The sequence below is a fragment of the Periophthalmus magnuspinnatus genome, chromosome 9, assembly GCF_009829125.3.
Source record: "Periophthalmus magnuspinnatus isolate fPerMag1 chromosome 9, fPerMag1.2.pri, whole genome shotgun sequence".
Lineage (NCBI taxonomy): Eukaryota > Metazoa > Chordata > Actinopteri > Gobiiformes > Gobiidae > Periophthalmus > Periophthalmus magnuspinnatus.
Genome location: NC_047134.1, coordinates 17645609 through 17666841, shown reverse-complemented (window position 1 = coordinate 17666841; position 21233 = coordinate 17645609). Strand labels below are relative to the sequence as shown.

General features: G+C 38.6%; 1 protein-coding gene across 1 annotated transcript in view; it reads left to right on the top strand.

The window, feature by feature from the left end:
• The window catches only part of galnt9 (polypeptide N-acetylgalactosaminyltransferase 9), a 111250-nt gene that overhangs the window by 8750 nt on the left and 81267 nt on the right, over window positions 1-21233 (top strand). Inside the window, exon 2 of the mRNA XM_033973392.2 lies at window positions 5415-5595. Coding sequence (XP_033829283.1) covers window positions 5415-5595 — 181 coding nt within the window. The remainder of the gene's footprint in view (window positions 1-5414; window positions 5596-21233) is intronic.

Below are 21233 nucleotides of genomic sequence, written 5' to 3'. Positions count from 1 at the left end.
TGAGAGGTGCAAACATGGTGCCTCTTAGGGGGTAGGGGTAGGGGGTTTGATTTGATTTTGGGGGCCAGTGAATTTCTATCTAATTATAGTCCGTTTGTTCCCCTTGCCTATCTTTTAAGTCGTTTCTGGCTACTTCTGGCTCCTTCTGGCTCCCCACTATCATCTAAGATATGAATACGCAAATCTAACAGAAATAATCATTAAAAGTTGGACAATTGAGTTTTGTATTTTTGCTAGTTGGAACATTGAAGTTCATTATTTTATACTTAAAATTTATAAGTTTACTTAGGTGCTTGCTCAAAGTCTTATGAATACCAAATAGATGAATTTTTAAGGCATTCAATTTTCTACCCGAGGCTTGGTTAATCCTAAATAATTTTGTTTGGTAGAGCAGCTCAGAATACTACCCATTTCTTGGGTTGTTGTCAATGAAAACATGTACTTTTATTAAATTTCTACATAGATGTTTTTTTGTAAATGGAATTATTATTTAAAAAACTGCAATTACGCCATTCTGCAACAGGGACCTTTAAAAAGGGCTCTTTCTGAATCCAGTTTAAAATTGAATTGTGTGGAGTATTCAGTTTGGATGCCTCTCAATAGGAACACTAATGCCGATGCCTAAAAGCCCTTACAAAGCCAATATTGTGTTGGTCCAAGCTGCCATAGAAACATACTGGTGCAAAAACAACTCTTTTTAGTGAAGCCCTATTAGCAGAACAGGCTGTATTCAAATTGCCTTCGACTCAGTATTGGCAGCACTGTCATTGTGGATGAAGGTGGTGCACAGTTTGTCCAGCAGTCTATAAAAGATACAAAAGATACTCATATGCCTTAGTAAAACGGTGAATAGCTAATTTCTGTGCTGCTTCCCACACATGCAGTTTGCTGTGCTGTATGCTTTACCATTGACCACTGGTGACCACAGGAGTGCACAATGCCGGTATTAGGACCATAGTCTGCATAAAGGAGTGGACTAAAGGAGCGTGATGTCATTAATAGCGTTCAGCTCCTGTCAAATGAAGCTTATCGAGTCTAGCGGTTATAGGGCGCATTTGGATTCTAGCGTATATTAGGAATTCTGACCACGGGAGCGCGGCCATTATCACGTCTTATTTGGAACGTGGCGGCAGCTAGCAGGTTAGCTATGTCCTTTAATATATACAGTCTATGATTAGGAAATATAATTCAGAAAGTAAACCGTGTCTCCCAGACCAAACATGGGACAAAATTGGAACAAAAAGTTGAATATTGCTCCAAATCCAGTGACTGAACGATTAGCTAGAAGTCTTTTGAAAGTGTACTATGTAACTTGCTTTCTCTGGGATGTCCCATTATGAGTCATTAAACTAATCTCCATGGAGACAAGCCACCAAGTAACATTTTTCAGCAATATTTAATGAATGCAAATGTAATCCCGCACTTAAGAACATTGTTTTTCTGCTGACAGGTTTGCCACCTGCTTGTCTCCATGAACATTTTTAAGATCCAAAGAAAGTTGGGATATTCTCACCACCGACTCTCAAATGAGCAAGAAAAACCTTATTATTCCGTCTCCTCTTACCTAGAAATAAATGAAACTAGATTTAATTCATTCAGCAGTTTTCTCCTTTGTGAATCTGAGCTGTTACGGCGCTGACATGCCTTCACTTTGCCTTCACAGTGGTTGCACTAAATTAATGCCATCCCTTGTCACTCAGGCTTCATATTTGTTTTGGTCTTTGGAGGCTTTAATCTCTCTATAAAAAGTGATTTCTCTTTGGGATATGAGTGGTCTGTACCCAGCATCAATATTTAGACCCCACTCCTTCTCATCGGACACGCACGAATCCACTTCTGTCTTTCAATTATTGATTAAAAATGGGGTCACTTTTGAATTTTCTCAACGAGCTAAAAGCAACATATTGAGGTGGCTGTTTTATAATGTATGACAGTTATGGACCCTTTTAGTGTTTGTAAACCGGATTGCAGGGTTTTAAAAGTCAGTATACTACAATTTGGGATGATGATGAAAGGCTCAACAATTAAATCTGGTCGGGATTGTGTCGTCACATCTCAGAGAATATTCATTTAGCCTAATGTTGAACCAATGGAGAATTTAAGATGCTAAATACTTTATAGAGTGAGACATGTATTTAGCAGTAGTGGCGCAGTAGTTTAATGAGTTGTTCTGTACTTCTTTTTGCTTACTCTCTATTATTTTTGCTAATATCTATGGACGTTTAATCAGTGTTCTTTCCCTATTTGTCATATCTAGCAGCGTCATTTGCTAATCTATACCCAAACGCCACACACTTACACGTATCTGAATGTGTCACTCTACGATAGGACAGCATTATGCACAGCCAGGAGCATGTCAGATGTCTTTGGACACGCTGGTGAAGTGGTGAAGCGCTTTGACAGATGTGTGTGCGTATCCAGACAATGATAGTCAGATTCTTGGGGAGGAAGGGCACGGCGGGGCCAGCTGAAGCTCAGATGGAGAAGGAGGTTTGAGTGCACAGGCAGATGTTAGCCTGTAATTGCCTCATAGTGAGATGATGGATGTGGCTGAGGTGCTCTGTGGAGTGTGGGAGCTGAGGAGTCCAACCGATGCCAGGGCACGCCATGTCTTAGAAGTGTAGTTAGAATGGAATGAATTTAATCTATTTTTGTTTTAGTGGTGGTGTAGACCTGCATGACCTGGTTTTGACCTGCTTTAGTTTTGTTAAAGGTTATTGCGTGATCAAAGCTGGGTGGTCTTGAGTGGTTAGTGCAAAAGGATCAATGTTTTCTATCAATTTAAATGTAACGTTTCTCATTTGCTTGTCTCCATGGAGATATCATTGCTTTTTCTGGCATGTTCCACAGTTTGGTGTTAAGCATCTTAAAATTATGAACACATTTATTCACTTAGATGTGTTTTTTGCTTTAAAAATACCTTGAAAACATGCATACTTACTGTGAGAGTGCGCTCATAAACATGTTTTTGCCATATTGTGTAGCATTCTAGGGAAAAAAAGCATCTTTGAGTGGATAATTTAAAGTACAGGCTGTGATTTGTTTTGTCTAGAGTGCACTCGTACTGTTTATGGTCACTGGTGGTTGAGCTCCCTACAGCAGCTCGTCCTTGGCCTTTAGCTTCTGCTGCAGCAACAACAGCTGCACTTTGTGATGCTTTTACACAAAGTGACTCATGACTGTGCGGACATACATTTTTAACCACACTGTGCCTGTCATGGCCTAACCTACTTTGCGTAACTGAAAAAGTTACTGTTGAAAGCATCTAGAAAATAAATGTTGACTTTACTTTGTGATGGTTGTAATGGTTTAGCTTAGTTCTAGTATTATTTTCCAACTTTATATTCATCTCATTCAGTGTATATCAGTGTAGTAGCAGGGCAAAATGTCCATAGTTTGCTTTTATAATGCATTGATTCAAAGCATTTCAATTGCACCACTGCATAGCGAGTCACAATCAGATTGAGTCTACAGCGAGCTACTGATAAAACAAGGGCGAATCAAATTTCCAGGTCTAATTTTAGGCATATCCTCCGACCATAATGGCATTTCCTTTCAATCAGACGGAGGAAGCAGAGACACAGGAAGGACCAGAAAACAAAGCTAGCAGGCATTGTCCTACTTCTAACAGAGGTTGAGAGCTCTCCAGTCTTCATGTGCACTGGAGGGGACAGCTCTTATTGTGAGACAACGACCACCACTGAGCCAGACATGTGCCCCTGTCTTGACCCCTACGGTGTGTTGTCAAAATACCAACACAGCAGTAGCGATAGCAGGTCCAAGGAAGTAGTAGTTATGGGTATATTAAAGTAGGAGTAGGAATTTTCAATGCAGTAGTAGAGGCACACAACAACTGTTAGCTGTAAAAAATAATAATGTAATAAAAAAATTGCATGTATAATAGCAAGTATAAGTAGCTTATGACAGAAACTGACACACTGTCATAAAACCAAGCAGTATTTTAATGTAATCATCATGGATACTTAGACACATGACAAGCCACCATATTGCCAGACTGAATCCACAATTCTTTCTTTTTCATCCAACTCAAATCAATACACCTAACTCATCATTTATAAATCTGAAACAGCCCCTATAACTGTTTGTAAACTCTAAAGTAATGTACTCTTCAGCAGTGCAGGTACAGTGTAGGTAGGAGGTAGATGTGGTTGTGATAGTAGTAGCAGTAGTGATAACAGTAGTGGTAACAGTAGTGGTAACAGTAGTGGTAACAGGAACAATAGTATTAATGGAATCAGCAGCCCAAGTACTAAGTAGTAAAGGTGTGCACCAGTAGTCTGAACCACTTGTCAGAATGCCACCGCAGCAGCATTCATGGTGGGTATGGGGCATCACTAATCCCCCTCCAGGGAACAGCCAGTTTGCACATTTCAGTCCCAATTACAGATCTGCAGTAGCACCAGAGGACGGGGACCGTCCAAATGTGGTGATTAGTGGAAGCTTCCTGGAGGGTGAGGATGAGAGCAGAACACTGTTTACTGACTGTCTGCACTGTGTCCATCTGCTGGGATAAACAAGAGAGATAAAACCACTTCTCCACTCCGGCGCTTTCCTAAAATTTATATTGTGTAGTATTATTTTGGAGTGTCAGTGATTTATAGAGAAACGCATATAGTCAAAATGCTGAATTACTAAATGGGATTGTGTAATAGCACTTTATGGTAATACAGGTGTTTTAATGTTTCCAATGTTGATCCCATGTGGTTAAGTGTAACGTTGAAGTGTTGTCTCTTGCCATGTCGATCTTCACTTAAAGTAATCAAACATGACTGTCCACTATTGTTTATTTAATATCTGTTTTAAACTAGCTGTACCTGATCTGATTTTTGGCCATGTAGTAGATTACAGGTTTGTCCCATTCCAGATATATTGCAAAAGCAGCTCTTAGGGTCAAAATGAGACGACCATAGGGAAATTTCTCTTCTGCATTGGACTCATGCTTCAATATTGCTGGGACAACCTGTCAGGGGCAGACCCGTCTCCAGAGCTTGAGCTAAAAAACGTTTGTGAACCTCAACTGCCAAAGCTGAGGAAACAGTATTGATGTAGATGTGGTTTACAGTAAAAGAATGAACTTTTCAACTTTTTCAACTGTTTCATAATATTCAGAGCCAATCATATTTTTTATTCAAGTACACAGCCAACCCCCCTCCACTCTGACTTGTATGTGACATCTCTGAGTGTTTTGCCGCTCCTTCATTGACAGACAGTATAATGATGTCGTGTGAATGGGTCTCAGAGGTGTCACGGCGGATCTTCTCCACTTGTCAGCATTCTGCCCTCTCCACGGCCTCTCTCCTCACCTGTCTACTTCTCTTTAGTCTACACAGGTGTGTGTGTGTGTGTGTGAGGAGACTAGTGTGTTATTGTTTTGTCTTTGCTTTGTCACTCAGGTCTGGCCAAGCCCATGGGGTTGGTGGAGGGTCCCGGAGGTTTGGGGCAGGGGGGAGCTGCTGCCACTCTGGGGGAAGACAGTCGTGACGCGGAGGGCAAGTACGAGGAGTATGGGTACAACGCCCAGCTCAGCGACCGCATCTCTCTGGACAGGAGCATCCCAGACTACAGGCCCAAAAAGTGAGTTTCAACTATATTTTGCATGATACTTATTTTCATGTAGAACTGTGTGAGTTTAAGATATAGTAAAGTACATCAAAAATCTGATCATTATCTGCTTTTTGGAATGATCAGATTATTGAATGTAAATTGTTTACGTAAACAGTTGATGTGGAATTGATGTCGCTCTTAGCTCAGAGTATAACTGCTGCTTCATCACGTCCTCTGTCTGTGTTGGGGGACAGAACTGGCTCCATTGGTTCAGCTGCCGCTGCGTGGTGTTAGCAACACCCCGCTTTGCCATTGTACAATCTGGCTCCATGACAGGCTTTAGAGACAAGTGTCCTCTCTGCACCCAGCCATCCCTGTCCTTCAGGCGGACATCCAGATCGTTGCTCTAGCCTTGTGTGGACGCGGTGGTGGAACACTTTCCTTAGTGTAAAGTTTGGCGTCGCTTGCCGGCTTGACGCACCGTGACAGATATCTACTATTGGAAATGAGGATGACAGAACTAGAGAACCGCATCTTCTTACTGACTTAAACCCAGAGCCAGTGTCGTGAGCAGCTCCTTCACTCACTGGTGACAGTGAGAAATGTCCATCACCATGATAAATGAATTAGACCACAGTGGTTCCCGGTGTAAATTTCACTCCTGCTGGTGAGATGCAGTCAGCCAACCTCTACCCATGTTCATCATGATACATGGGGTTGTCATGACGCAGCTAAACCAAAGGGCCCAACATCCTCTACTCCCTTGCACAACTGGTCCCTCAGTAGTAAACAAAAGGGAAAACACTCACATCATCATGCAAGTCCTAATCAGAGGCAGCCATTAGAGCTGTCAAATAGATTTAACATTCTTGACCTGAACGAGTTTCCATGTCCATCAAATCCTCCCTCTTAGATCCTTGTGGGACATCACAGAGACACCCACTGCATTACAACCACAAAGTCGTAGTAATTCCCATGTTCATAAAGATACTACAAACATGGAAAAGAGGGCAAAAGAAAACCTCCTCAGTATGTGATTAATCATCAGTCAGCTTGGCCTTGGTTGGTAAGGGAACTGTGTCCTTCACTGAACAAGACCTGCACCCGGCTCCTGATTGGTTCATCTGTGGTACACCATGTAGCTATCTAAAGGGCAGAAAACAAGTGCAAACCTGGAGCTCAAGTATCACATGTAAACACCATGCTCTCACACACACTGTCCAATTGTACGGACATATCCACTGTGAGCGTACACATCGGCTCCAATGACATTAAACTACAACAGTGTGAGGTGCTGGAAAGTGACATCAAATCAATGTTAAACTCGGGAAAACAATGCATAATGTCTGGTCCAATTCCATCTCCCAGTTTCATCCACATGAAGGTTAGTCAGATGAGCCAGCTTCAAGTCCAAGTGAAGGGTTATTGCAGTGCTCTAGGAATTCCTTTTGTGGATATTTTTTGTAGATTATGAAAGAGGAATAATCTATTTGCCCACTATGGCATTCATTTACAGAGGGCTGGAAGAAAACTGATTAGTGACAATATCAAACTAACTGGAGTCTGCACCTAATAGGCCACTGAGTAACTCCTTATGCATAGGATAAACAGCATCTCACATGACTCTTTGATAAAATCAGTGCTTAGATTCCACATTAAAACAAATTGCAGATTTCTCATATAGACATGAAAGAAAAGATCGAAGGTTGTGTAACTTGGTTGACATCAATATGGCATACAAATACCCAGGCATCAGTTTGATCTCAGTGAAACTCAAATGAGCCTAACATCCCTAAAGAGTCAGGCCTATCTGATGTTCAAAACTTCAAGACAAGGAAGAGACTGGGAAGTGTACATTTGAATATATATCACATCTAAATGAGATTACATTAAAGTCTGGGCAAATCAAACAGATCCAGGAATATTTATATTTTCTGAAACCTGGCTATTAAACAAAATAAGTGATAACGAAAATATTGAAAATTACATTTTTTTTTTTTTATTGTAACAGGCAATTTAAAGAAGGTGATGTTGCCATTTTTTGTCAAAGATCACGTGTCTGTGGACCTTCTATTCTCCTGCTCAAAGCGTAAATGTTTTAATGTCTGTCTCTGTCTGTTAGTTATGTAAATTATCCTGATTTAAAAAAAAGCTATTGCTGATATTAATCGTGCACTTTGACACCCAAAAATGCTGTTAATGATCTATCATGATGTTTTGTAAACTGGAAAATTACAATGTTCTATTAATGGGAGATATAAATATTAACTGGCTGGAGAAAGAGTCCCAAACTATTATAACTCAAAATGGTGTTTTCCCACTGGATTTTAGTGACCACTGTTCAGTCGGGTGTATTCAAAATACAACAGTTAAAAAGACACATCGTGTGTGCAGGTTTCAAGGTCATATCAACATTTCAATAAGCAAAGCCTTCATCACTGACCGGTATTACACTGATATCGTTTTAACATCAGCAGTCCATGACTCTGATATGGTCTTACATTTTTAATTAAGACATTTAACAAAATTGCAGACCGACATACACCTAAAAGAAAAATTTGAATGATAAACTGTAACAATCCTTGGTTCAACACAGAAATTGCAAGTTTAATTACAAAAATAAATGCTGCGCTCTCTGCGCTGATAGAAAGTCACAGAAACTCAGCAAAGCTCCGGAGGCCAGTAAGATCCCTCTCAGAATCTAGTATTCATACATTACTAAGTGATATTTCATTCAGCTATTGTAAATTCAAAACAGGAAATACGTGATGCTTTTAACAGGCATTTTATCTTATTTATAATGGTGATCCTTCTGATCTTGATTATGTTGACTCTGAACCTCGGGCAAATAGCAGTCAGACTTTCTCTTTAAGATCTTTCACTTACATGGAGGTTACAAGGAGATTACTTCTGTTCTTCTATTATATACTCTTCTATAAAACTTCTATTACTAGCTGCCCAAAACTTTCATTCCATATTTAATTCGTCCTCTACTACATGTTTTTAATTTATCAGTTCAAACAGCAGTTATACCAGAATTATGGAAAACGACACATGTTTTTCTTTACATAAAGGTTGGACAATTAAAGATGTAAATAATTTCCGGCCAATACCTAAATAACCTCGTCTTGCAAAAGTTTTAGAAAAGTTAGTTGCAAATCAAGTCACAATTGATCACAACCACAAAAGCAACCACAAAAGTTTAAAATGACATTTTCACAGCCCTTGATGACAAACAATATCGTGTAGCACTGTTTACTGATTAAACTAAAGGTTTTTATTCTGTAGATCATAAAATCCTCTTGAAGCGCCTGAAGCATATTGGATTTGACAATGATACAAGTAATTACGTCTAAAATCATCTTTCAAACAGAACCCAGGCAGTAGTAGTCGATGGTTTAAATCAGATGTTTTAACTTTAAGCAAAGGAGTGCCCCAAGGCTAAATTTTTGGTCCCGGTACTTTTTACTATATTTATTAATTTAATTTGTTGTAATTTAAGAGAAAGCCTCAAACATTTATATGCAGATGATGCTGTTTAGTATGCAATGAAATCCAAAATTTCCTCAAAAATCTTAAATTATCACTGATTAGATTTTTTCAAAAAAAAAAAAAAAAAAAAAAAAAAAAAAAAGCTACAAATGTTTATATACTAAAAGTTACATTGATTGAAAGAATCACCACCAATAAATATCTTGGGTTTTGGCTCAGTGAACACTTATCCTTTCATTCTGTTCTAGATTATGTATATATACGATACATACAGACTTCAGCCTCTACTTTGAAAGACTACTACTACTTTAGATACACTCTTTCACTGAGCCCTTCGTTTCGTAAAACAGGTTTATTTAAATGATAAAATTTAAAACCCATCACTTTACACTTTATGAAAAAAATATGTTGGCCTTCGCTATCTGTCTGAAGAGAACAACACTGTATAAAATGTATTTATAAGATATTACTTAATAGACTGCCTGAATATCTCACCCGCTCGTTGAACTTTGATACAGGAACTTTTAATAGAAGATCTCATTATTGTCTACAGCGAAAAACTGGCTACACTCTAACTGAAATGGAAAAAAAGCTTTTGGTTATTTTCCTTCCCAAAAATGGAATACAGTACATTTCAAGGACATGTAAAACTGGATACACTGGTGCCACAGTTAAATGATCTAGAGATAAACGTTTATAATCACACGTGCACCTAATGTTTTAAATTGACCTATGTAGTTAATTTTGTTTGATTTTGTTTTTATGCTTCTGTATTTTAACAGGACACTCACGAAAAAGAGAGTCTGGTAGTGTCAGTGGGTTCTCCCTGTATAAATAAAGATGAATGAAATTAAATTAAATGAATGTGAGTAATCAGATTTTTTTTCTGATTGCTCACATTTGTACTTGTTTTGACAATGAAAACAATGCAAAAAAGAACAAATTTGTCAAAAATAAAAATGAAAGACAAATTATTAAAGATCGAAGCTGAGTTATTTTGAAATTCTTTGTACTTTTATTATGTACATCCACTGATTAACCAACACGTGCTATCAGATGTTTTTGATGATCATATTTGGGCATGGTTTGACATAATATTACACTCCATGTAGCTGAATATAAATTTGTATGTTTCATTTGTGGTTTCTTGCCCAAAGACACATGCAACCAATGAATCTATCTATAAAATATTGCACATTTGCAAGAAAGATGTGACTAACAAATAATAGTGGCATCTAGGATATATTCACAAAAAAGTATCTCCTTCAAACAATTTGTCTTTCCAAGTATTCTGTTCCTGACACCTGTTTTTCACACTTAAGTGCCAGTGGTGACAAAGATGTGTATATTTGCCAGTTTAAGCCCTGCAGCAGTTGATCGAGTCTATTTTTGTCAAAGGCACATATTGTACGACAAGCCCCACTGCCAGCAAACTGACATTATTATTCGTCAAACCCACAATGTTCCTCCTCCATGTTGAAATGCATTGGCATGTTTTCGAGCTCATCTGCTGTGCCAGGAAATACAAGCTGCGTCACGAATGTTTAAAGTGTAAAGTTGAATTTGGGATGGTGGGATTAGTGCTGTTCAGCTCAGGCAGGGTCAAAAGTGCATCCTGTGCTATTAGGTTAGAATGAGGACAGTAGCGTGACACATGCAAATGTACTTTTGAACAATATTTTTATGTAATCTGCTTATGTTTTGTCATAACATCGACTTAACCCTTTAAGGACTGAGCACACTATAGAACAGTGTAGCTTGCTTAGACTTTTATTCTTTTTTTAGCCATAAAGATCATGTTGAAGTATCAGAAAACACTGCATTTTTTCACACAACTACCTCCATTTTACATATCCATCTGTAGTTTTTCTTTGACACATTGAGTAAGTGACTAGAAAATCCCGCGACACCTGCGTTCTCATTCCTCACCTTCGAGGAACAACGGAGGCAGATTACCGTAATGATGGTAAAATATTTAAAGAGCCTCATGCCTCTGCTTTGAGATGCTGTTTGAATTTACATGAAGCACAACTGTTTGCAGAGTTACGGTAATAGAAAATCAGCAACCACGCTCTATCGACGACAATAGCATACGCCACTATAGGGTTAAAGCATTTACTCAGTATTTATGTTATATCAAAAACATATTTAAAGCCACAGCATGCAACTTTTTAACCCAAAAAGTGACTAAAATAAAGCATGCGTTTTATTTTGCATTGTGTTTATTGCTCTGAAACATGTATAAAAAACATGTGTCCATACTCTGAGTGGGCTTGCATCTCCACAAACCTGACTGTCATTCGGCCTCCTCCTGCTTGTTTCCATACAAATGTTGTTCCTTTGGCTATAATCTTTCAAACTATGGCATTAAACATATCTATTTCCATGGAGAATATTCTGAAGTGTGGTTTTAACTGTATATCTCCATTTAATCATGTATTTGACGTGCCACTTCCAGAAAGTTACATACTGCACCTTTAACTTTAATGTTTAATAAAATTAGTGGAAGAAAAATGCTCAAACCAAAAGACTGCAAATCAGTACTGTACACAGATTTTCTTCCTTATCGGGCTGCCACAGAAAGTCAAGAGTCAAACTTTTAATTTCAGGCTAGTTCATAGAAACATAAAATTATTCCCGGTTCATGAAAAATATTTAAATTTTGCTCTGAACCAATTTAGATAAAACGTGGGCAGGGCATTTGCATACTTCTTAAAATTCCAGACATGTTTAATATTACTTATAAAAACATGGCCTGCATGCTTTAAATTTTAATCTAAAAATGTAAATGCTCCAGTATGAATATAATGAAGTCCAATGGGGGACACAGATGTACGGTGCATGTGCTGCTTTATGGTCTTAATTCCCTGCAGTGATGTGTGACACGTGGCCTCCTGTAAAGTCGCTCAAGCCCGAGTTACAGAGTCTGAAACATGATGACTATAATGCCCTTGGTCTTCAATAAACCAGCTTTATGTTGCTATAAACTATACTAGACATGTACTGTAAGCTGTCTGCAATGATGCGCTGTTAAATGAATGAGTTACGGTAGCATACTTGAAGCTAAACTTGCAAACATTTAACCTGAAAAACTACAAATTGCAATGACTAAAATGTTACAGTGAGTTGTTTTTTTGCCTGGAAAACAAAACACCAGAATTCCCATGTTGGTTGGAGACTTCAAGACAAAAATATGAATGGATTTCATAGATTTTTGTTCAGTTTAATCATATTCTTTAGCATCAGACTGTCTGGCGTGTTATGAGCTAGGGTTAATTCGCAATTTGAGTTAGCACAATTATCAAAATGCAGCTGCAATTAGAACATTCTCTGCAAAGAACAAAATATCCTGTGTCTTTATAGAAGTCTTGTACCTGTAGTTTAGACCACAACAAACATGTTCTGAAATTCATTAGATTTTTGATCGATTTAATCATATTCTTTAGCATCAGACTGTCTGGCGTCTTATGAGCTAAGGCTAATTTGCAATTTCATTTAGCGCAATTATCAAAACGTGGCTGCAATTAGAATGTTCTCTGCAAAGAACAAAATATTCTGTCTCTATTGAAAAGTCTTATCTGTACCTGTAGTTTAGACGTCAACAAACATGTTCTGAAATTCATTTGATTCTTGTATTAGATTATCAGTTAAAATTCTCAGACCTATTATGCAAAATCAACTTTTCAGAGCTTTTGACCATGTTGTAGTTGTTTCCCCTTCACATTTACCCTCTCAAAGTTGTTTTTGGAGTGATTGGACACTGTTTTTCTTTTGTTAAGTCATTTTAGATTAATATTTCACCTTAAAATGTGCAAATTACAACATAATGATCCACAGGTTTCATAGGTTATAACTACAAAGCAGACACAAGCACATTAGGTCTTCTTAAATGCTCCTAGAGAGGTTTACAATGTGCACCATGAACAAAATTCTAAAATCGCAGTTTGTTCTACCCCAAAATCCTGCAGCCCTACACTGAGCTATCCCCAGTCTCAAACCACGGGTATTCTGACAAAAGAAAATGGTTTTCGACACGCCTAATCCCCAACATAAAAGGACATGAACAAGATACTAGCAATACCATAAGAGCCATTCAGTAGTAGTGATAAAGACATTTCGTATTACTTACCATTAGGTTCAATGTACCCAAAAGAGACCCAGCAGACATTGCCCGCCTGCCGCTCTAATGGTCTACTTCCTGTAAACGTTATATTTAGAAGCACAGATGTCATACAGTGGTATATTGGGGCAGAGGGGCTAATCATGGCTGCCAGTGGCATTTTCTATCACACAGCGTCAAAGGAACAATGTGGCCCGGCAAAGACACAGCGGCCCATTTGATGACCGAGGGAGCTTTCCTCAGGCTTTAGTGGGATAACCATTCATTTCTTTCTCGTTCCGAGGTGCTTTTTTCTCGCCCACAAAATAGAAAAACGGAGGAAATGGGGACTAAAAGGGAACTGGTTGATTAATTAAAGCAGGCGCTGGAAATGGGAAGGTTTAAAGAAAGTCATTTTTTGTCTTGTTGTAATTTGAATAATTCACAAGGAACTGCAGCAATGAGTCAAAAGACAGTTTCATTTTTTAAAACTTTTATGTCTGGCACAATTCTCTTTTTCTTAGACAGAAATTTTGTCATGCTTTTAATGATGTGTGTGCACTCAAATGCCTGAGACTTCTAGTCATATATGCCTGTGTGCAATTTGACTTTTTTCCATTTTTATTATCATCACCATCACTATCATCATCATCATCATCATCATCATCATCATCATCATCATCATCATCTTTTTTATTTTATTTTAATTTTACTGCTGATATTCGGACAATATTTTGGCAATCCATCAAAATTATTGGAAAAAAAACGAAATAAATATCATTATTTTGGACGTTTATTACAATATTATGTTGCAAGTTTCTTTTATTTCTTATTTTCAATTAGCTCTTTTTGTAGCATTTTACTTTATATTTATTTTTATATAGAATATTATAATTTTGCATACCTCCAAAACAACAATTAAAATATATCTTACAACGCATCGCTAGTACTTATACAACTTTACCTCTAATAATAGAATCACATTAACATAGAAAGGTATGCAGCTTATATAGTTGGGAGGGTGACTTGGACAAATGAGCGAGGGGCGGAGCCAGTCAACAAGATGAACTGTTTTATAGATGTACGCCCGGATGGGAGTGCCTGAAACGTGCCTCTGAACTTCATCAATTATCTCCTTTAATACACTAAAGCACTATAGGCGACAGAGAGTACAGCCAATGACAGCGTGCGCGTGTGTATATGTGTGTGTGTATGTGTGTGCGTGAGCCCCTGATAGACCAGTAGCGACTTGTCCGAGATGGATTGGCTCCAACCCAATGGTCCAGTGCCAAAGATAAGCCCAATACCAATAGGTTTGATAAAGCCTGAGTACACCAGTCCACACAAACTAGAAATCGATGCTGGAAAAATGTGCTAGCCATTTTTTTTTCTTGTTTATATGGCTATAGCTACTCTTTGAAGATGGAAGAGAAACATGAAAGGAGGACTTTCAGAATTGGAAGTAAGTTCAAAGAAAGAAACTGATTACTTTGGTGGAGTAGAAGCAACATTACTCCTCTTTTGTGGTGGCTAGTGTCATTTTCAACCCAGGATGGACTTTTACGTCTTGGTTTGTCATTTTGATGTGTTATTGTGGCTGTAAAGGCAATTGCTATAGGGCACTTGTGGTAAATTAGATCCAACATGTCAAGATAAAATTGTTTTACTTTGAGGTAGTTGTATTAAATCACTAAGGCTGTCGGTAGATGGCGTCTTGGTCGGTCAAAATTTGTACAAGCCAACTTTTATTTTGATTATTTAGATTTATATGGGAAAGGAGACGTTTTTGTGTGAGTTAACTGAAGATTTGGTATTTTTAGTATTATATTTATGTGTTAAAAGGCAGATTAAACTTATGATTCTTATGAAGTTTAATCTTTTTTTATAAATACACATTATTTCGTAGTATGTTTTCTGCATAAACTTGTTTTGCATGAACTCCCGTGCAGGTATAGTCTTGTGAATGCAATTTGGGCGATACATAATAGTTTTGAGAGCTTTTGCCACGCCCCCTTTTTAGTTGACTAATCGATCGTGTCCCTACCTAACCAAGAATTTCTTCAGTTGACTATAGTCCTATAAATCACTTTGAAAATGTATTAAAATAAACCTAGTAAGAAAGCTGGTGCTGTTGTGCGCCAGGTTAGCTTCACTTCTGGCAGTCGGCTGTTTGTTGGCAGGCAGAGTAGTGTTTATGTTTGCTGTGATTTTTAGTGTAGTGCTCTATTGCCATTTGTGGAGTGGTTTGACAAGGATTTAATAGAACAGATAAAGCTCGGGAATTCAGACATTTTGTGGCCGATAAGAGAGTTGGCAACTTTATTTGTGGTTAAGTTTCCTGGGGAAGCTTGGCAGTGGAACAACAGCGCTATAGAGCAGAAGGCTGTATTGGCAAAATATGCAATAGACTTTGAAATCAAACACCTGAAATATTTAGAATAATGGAAAATCAGAAGCTTCTACAATGCAAAAGGGACAAATACTATGTTATGGATATGTGTTTAGTAATTAGACATGTATTGTATCGCTACAATTGGTATTTTTTCCCCCAGGAAGTGTAGAGAAGATGCCTGTCAAATCCAGAATGATATTTCTCTGTATTTGTTGTACAGCTTGATCAGTCTGGTCCTCACACTTTCTGTTGACACATGTAAAACGAAGGAGCTGGTCAACTATGATTTACAAATAAAATCAAGGTTTCTGCTTCACCCATTGATTCTGCAGAAAAATGTTCAGCCCCCTGTGATGTTTTTTTTTTTTTTTTTCCATACGACAGACCATGCATGTCCATGATTGGCTAATCCACCTGTCAATCATGGCACGGCTAATCCAACTATCAATCACTAGTGACCAGACTCACATCTTCATAAAATGTAGAAGTGTGTATTCTGAATGCCAGGCAAGTAGAGAGGAATAAAACACTATCTCATATCCTTAAGAGCCAAATCAAGACCAAATCAGATCAAGAGCCAAGTTCAAAACTGGACCACTTGATAAAATGAAAAAATAAATTAAATAAAAAATATATAAACCCGACACTATCACCTGTGGCAATGATCACATTTGAAAACAAACCACTTCACTCATATCATACATACGAATAAACCTATCTAGAGACAGTAGTGTTCTTGGCCGTCTTGATATATATTGCTACATGCTCAAAATCAAACCAAGGTAATACACTTTTGAATCATCCAGGACTGTCCATTAACCCGCACAATGCCACAAAGCCCCTGTTCCATCTCCCCTCTCTCTAATAAAGTCCTCTCTCTCCGTGTATGCGTCTAAACGGGCTGATCATAATTACAGTCACACTCCTCAGTAATCCTCCTTCTGTGCACACCGCCCTGTCTTCTGCTCCTGTCCTTGACGTTCTGAGTGACATTCCTGACTCTCACACACACAGACTTAAAGGGGCTCTACGCTGCTCCGTCTCCAGCCATTTACCGTCCTTGGTGAGGCTTAGGCGCCATCGCAGCTCAGCGGGCCGTGAAGAGGAAAGCATTCAAAGTGCACAGATAGGTAGAACGAAAGCTGACAAAAACAAAAGATTTAGGTGACACTTGGTGATAAATTCATTGTTGTAGTTGAGGAAAACACTCAGGATATTGTGATAAGAGTTGCTTTTGAGAAGTAGAGCACACCATATTAGTCAATTATTAATCATATCAGTCATTTCTTATCTTCAATGATGCTGGGATGTTTTTAATCAAGGGGCTACAGCCAATTCTCTGTGGTTTGGAATTCAGAGCATACAGTTTAGCCTTTACCAGGAATCGAACCCAAGATGTTGTATGCCAGGTACAACCAAACATTTTTCACCGTGGGCCATATCTTGAAAAATATTCAACACGGAGGGCCACAGTGTGAATAATTCAGATGGTGCATTTAACATAGTTTTGACTTCATACTTTAAATAAGGCTTGAAATATTAACATTTGGTCTGTTTGACAATGCAGTGTGAGGTTATTTAGGTTATAGTGGTAGGATTACTCAAATTTGCTGTAAAAAGTACTGATTATTATCAATTGGGCCAGTTCACGTGATCTGTATCACCACGATTCAGTTAAATTGTATTATTATAATTTAAAGGTAATATATTTACACAAAATTGACTCTCATGATCTTTAAGGCATGATATAATATTGTTACCTCATCAAAAACATGCCTGTAGTTGATTTTTATTTCACACACACATGTTTGAGCAACTGTTTATTATTAGTCTGTACATCTCCAAAGCTCAAAATGCTCTGTTCCACCTTGTGATGTCATGCAGTGGTAGTTTTCAAGTTGATAGCTCCTTTCACCTTTAGTTCAATACAAATGGGAATTCCAGGGCTGAAATTATCCAAATGATTCTAGTGAGGGTGGTTGTAGTTGAGAGGCACAGCGGAGCACTTCCTGTATTTCCTCATGACATCACAAGGTGGAACAAAGTGTTTTTCGTTTTAGAGAAGAACTCAGCCTAACTATGCAGGGTTTGTGTGTTAAACGTGTGTGAATGAAACAAAACACAACTTCGGAAATAGATTGGAAAACGGCATAATATGAGCACTTTAATGTTGGCAGAGGCTACATCCACAGTAATAGCAAAAGATACTTGCTTAGACTTACTTTTAATAATGCTAAAGCAGAACTTCCACTATCTACTGTATTCTGGAAGTTGGGGGTGAAATTGACACCTACAAAAAGAACAATACTTTCCCAGAGATCTTTGACCGTTTCATACTGCACATATTGCTTGCCTTGGCTTTGCCTGACCGCGTGAGGGTAATAAGCAGAGAACAGCGCTTGGAAGACAGAACAGACTCGCTTACCTCATCACCCGTAGTGGTCCGGTGCGGCAAAATGGGATCACAAGGTCCTGCCGGTGCTCAGGCTCCTGCTGCAGATTGTTGCACTTTCCTTTGCTCTGAGTTTATCTTCCGGATAGAAGGTAGAAATGACAAGGCAAACTATTATCTTTCGCAGAGGACTCGGCACAGATTGGAAAGTTGCTTTGGCGTTGCATGCACTGTTCGGGGTTATGCGAGGTTAATGGGAATTTTTTTGCAGCGAGTGAGTGCGGCCAGCAGGGGGAGGCGAGGGAGAAAAGGAGTGGAAGAGTGTAAAATGAGGTGGAGGGGTATGTGATGGGAATATGTCTTAATATGGTGCTCTGTTTCTGTCAGAGCTTGTTCCAGGTCAAATTATGTGCACTGGCCACGGTGCTCAGAGCCATTATGCACAGATGAGGCGATCGCTCATCCTGTTACTGCTTTACAAGGCCTGCACACCTCACTGGACAGGTACAAATTTAAGGAGGATCGCTGTGCTAAATTTGATACAGTAACAAGGCCAACAAAACCGTAGTTTCAAATAACACACATTTTATGGACAACTTATATTTGACTTCAGTCTAATTTACAACCCGATGCTTACATTTGTGTTGTAAAATAGCATTAATGCCGACAAAAATGAATAATACAGATTTTTTTTTTTCCTCCCAGTTACAGAAAAGCATGGGCCGTTTGTGTCTAAACAAAGATGATGGCTTATGAGTAAATAATAAATGAAAAAAATAGTGCGTAGTATTGAGGAACACTATAGGTTTCTGCAGAATCATGTCTGTGTAATCCAGTATGATCCATAGTAAAAGAAATATCTTACTTTGACTTCCTGCAGGATCACCAAACAGAGCACTAAACTCCTATGAGGTAAAATAAGTTATATTTTGTTCTAAATAATATGAGAATATTCAAGATGAGATAGAAGGCATCTCATTTGAACATCATTTGTCGCGCTTTATGATCTGGATCCAGACCCTCCTGTATTCAAACTGAATGTTGGAGGGACTGGCTCATCAAACAAACTACTACTACTATTGTGATCCATCAGACATGCAGGTGAGGTCCATTTCAACATGTTGAAATGTGTAGAATTGACCTAAGTTTGACCTATCCCATCAGGTTTCATGGATCAGAGATACAACATCTTCAACTCTTAAGGCGAGGCAAGTGTATTTGTATACCACAATTCGTACACAAAGTAATTCAAAGTGCTTTAGAGAATAAGAAAGACAGTGAAATCACAATACAAATCAAATCAACAAACAAATCAAAACATAAATAATCATCATAAAATTTACATTAAAAGAGAAGAGTGCAGAATAAAACCTTTGAGTCTGGATTTAAACATTGTCAAAGTAGAAGCCTGTCTCACATCTTCAGGAAGACTGTTCCAGGTTTTAGCTGCATAAAACTGAAATGCTGATTCCCCATGTTTCGTCCTGACTCTGGGCACCAGCAGTGGGCCGGTCCCTGAAGTCCTCAGAGTACAAGATGGTCCATATGACACTAATAACATATTGGCGATAGTAAATTAGACCTGTATAACTTTGAATGGTTGTTCTCTGTACAAATATTGTCCATTTCCCAGGTGCATCCCATCTCAAAACCAATAACTCTTCTAATAAAAACTAGGATCTAGGCCATAGGAACTAAAAAAAATCACTTTTACAGTCCCCAAATCCTCGTTGACACCTCGTTTCAAGCAGAAATGATGAGGTTGCTTTACCCCTTTGACATTTCAAGCCACATTCATTACATCGTCTATAGATCCTTCCACTGTATTCTTGTTGAGCACATGTGACAGTGTACAGTATTGTCAGGTTGTATCCCTTTTCAGGAAACCACCGGAGATACCCCTCACAGTCACTCCAGTTCTGTCAGTGCATTTATAGAGCTGGCAGCGCTGATTGAGAGAGCCAATAGAAAAAGCGGTGAGAGGAAGAGCAGAAATGATACAGTGAAAGGGTTATCAATCAAAACACTCCTCTATGGGGGCTTAGGGTATAGATAGACATATGCGCAGTGCTCCATAATAAATACTCTCTGTGGTTTGGTATATATCTTTTTATTACCTCTACTGTCTAATACATATGGGCTGCATTTCTGGTGGTGATTGATAGTACAGCTCATGAAATAAAGCTTTCCATATCGTCTGAGACACTACCACAATATACCTGAAGGATAAGTTACTCATTCGTATGCGTACGGGTGCCGGCTAATGTAGAAATGCAAAACATGTCCATTGGTGACTCGATTGGTCAGATTTCACTAGCCACTTCCAGAGCACCGCACCTACTAATGCATTTGATTTATGTAGCACTTTTTTGGGGCACTTTACACTGCATCTGCAACATTTGTTCTCTCCAAACCCGGTAACCTTCTTCTCTAACCATGGCTGCCTCAGGAAAGATTAAATCAAGACTACCAAGTGTGCTGTTTCTGCTCAAGGACGCAACAATAGCATGGACTTATCTGGGTTGGGATCGAACCGCTGACCTTTGGGTTGGTGTATCGTTAGGCTATAGATACAAAAAAAATAGATTTACTACACAGCTAAACATACTAACTGATATTATCCAGTTTTATAATATTAGTGGTGACTGTAGCTCTGGTTGTATAGCAGTTTGAATCCAGCTCTCGACATAAACGTCATTGGTTGAGCAGTCAGATCCATCGACTCACAGGTTAGCGGTGCGATTCCGGCTCCCACAGATGAATGCTATCATTTTGTCCTTGGGCAACTTAACCCAACTCGCCCCCCAGTATCTGCTTACACTGCGTATACGACGACGGTGTGTGTGTGAATGGATGAGTGGTTCCTTGATGTAATGAGCTTTGAGTGCTTTAAAGTTGGAAAAGCGCTGTATAAAAATGCGATAATTTACCATAGAGTGTATTATAGAATGCAGAGCTCATAGGGGTCAAGGGGTAAAATGATCTAACATCTAAACTTAACACGGGTATTCAATTTTCCCTTCAGAAAACTGTGCGTGAGTGTGTCTTTAGGTGTTATAAGCGACAATCAGCCCGCACATTTTTGGTTGATTCTGTAAAAATCATATGTACGCAAAGGCAACTCATCGATTTCATGCAACTGGAATAAGTTCAAAATCAATCTAATATTTATAATTCTGGTTCCTAGCGCTGTAGAAGAGAACAGCGCTGCAGTATATGACAAAGTCCACTTGTACCATCTAACAATACATTTGAAATTGAGGCAACATCCACTCAGTCTCTGGAGTTCAGTT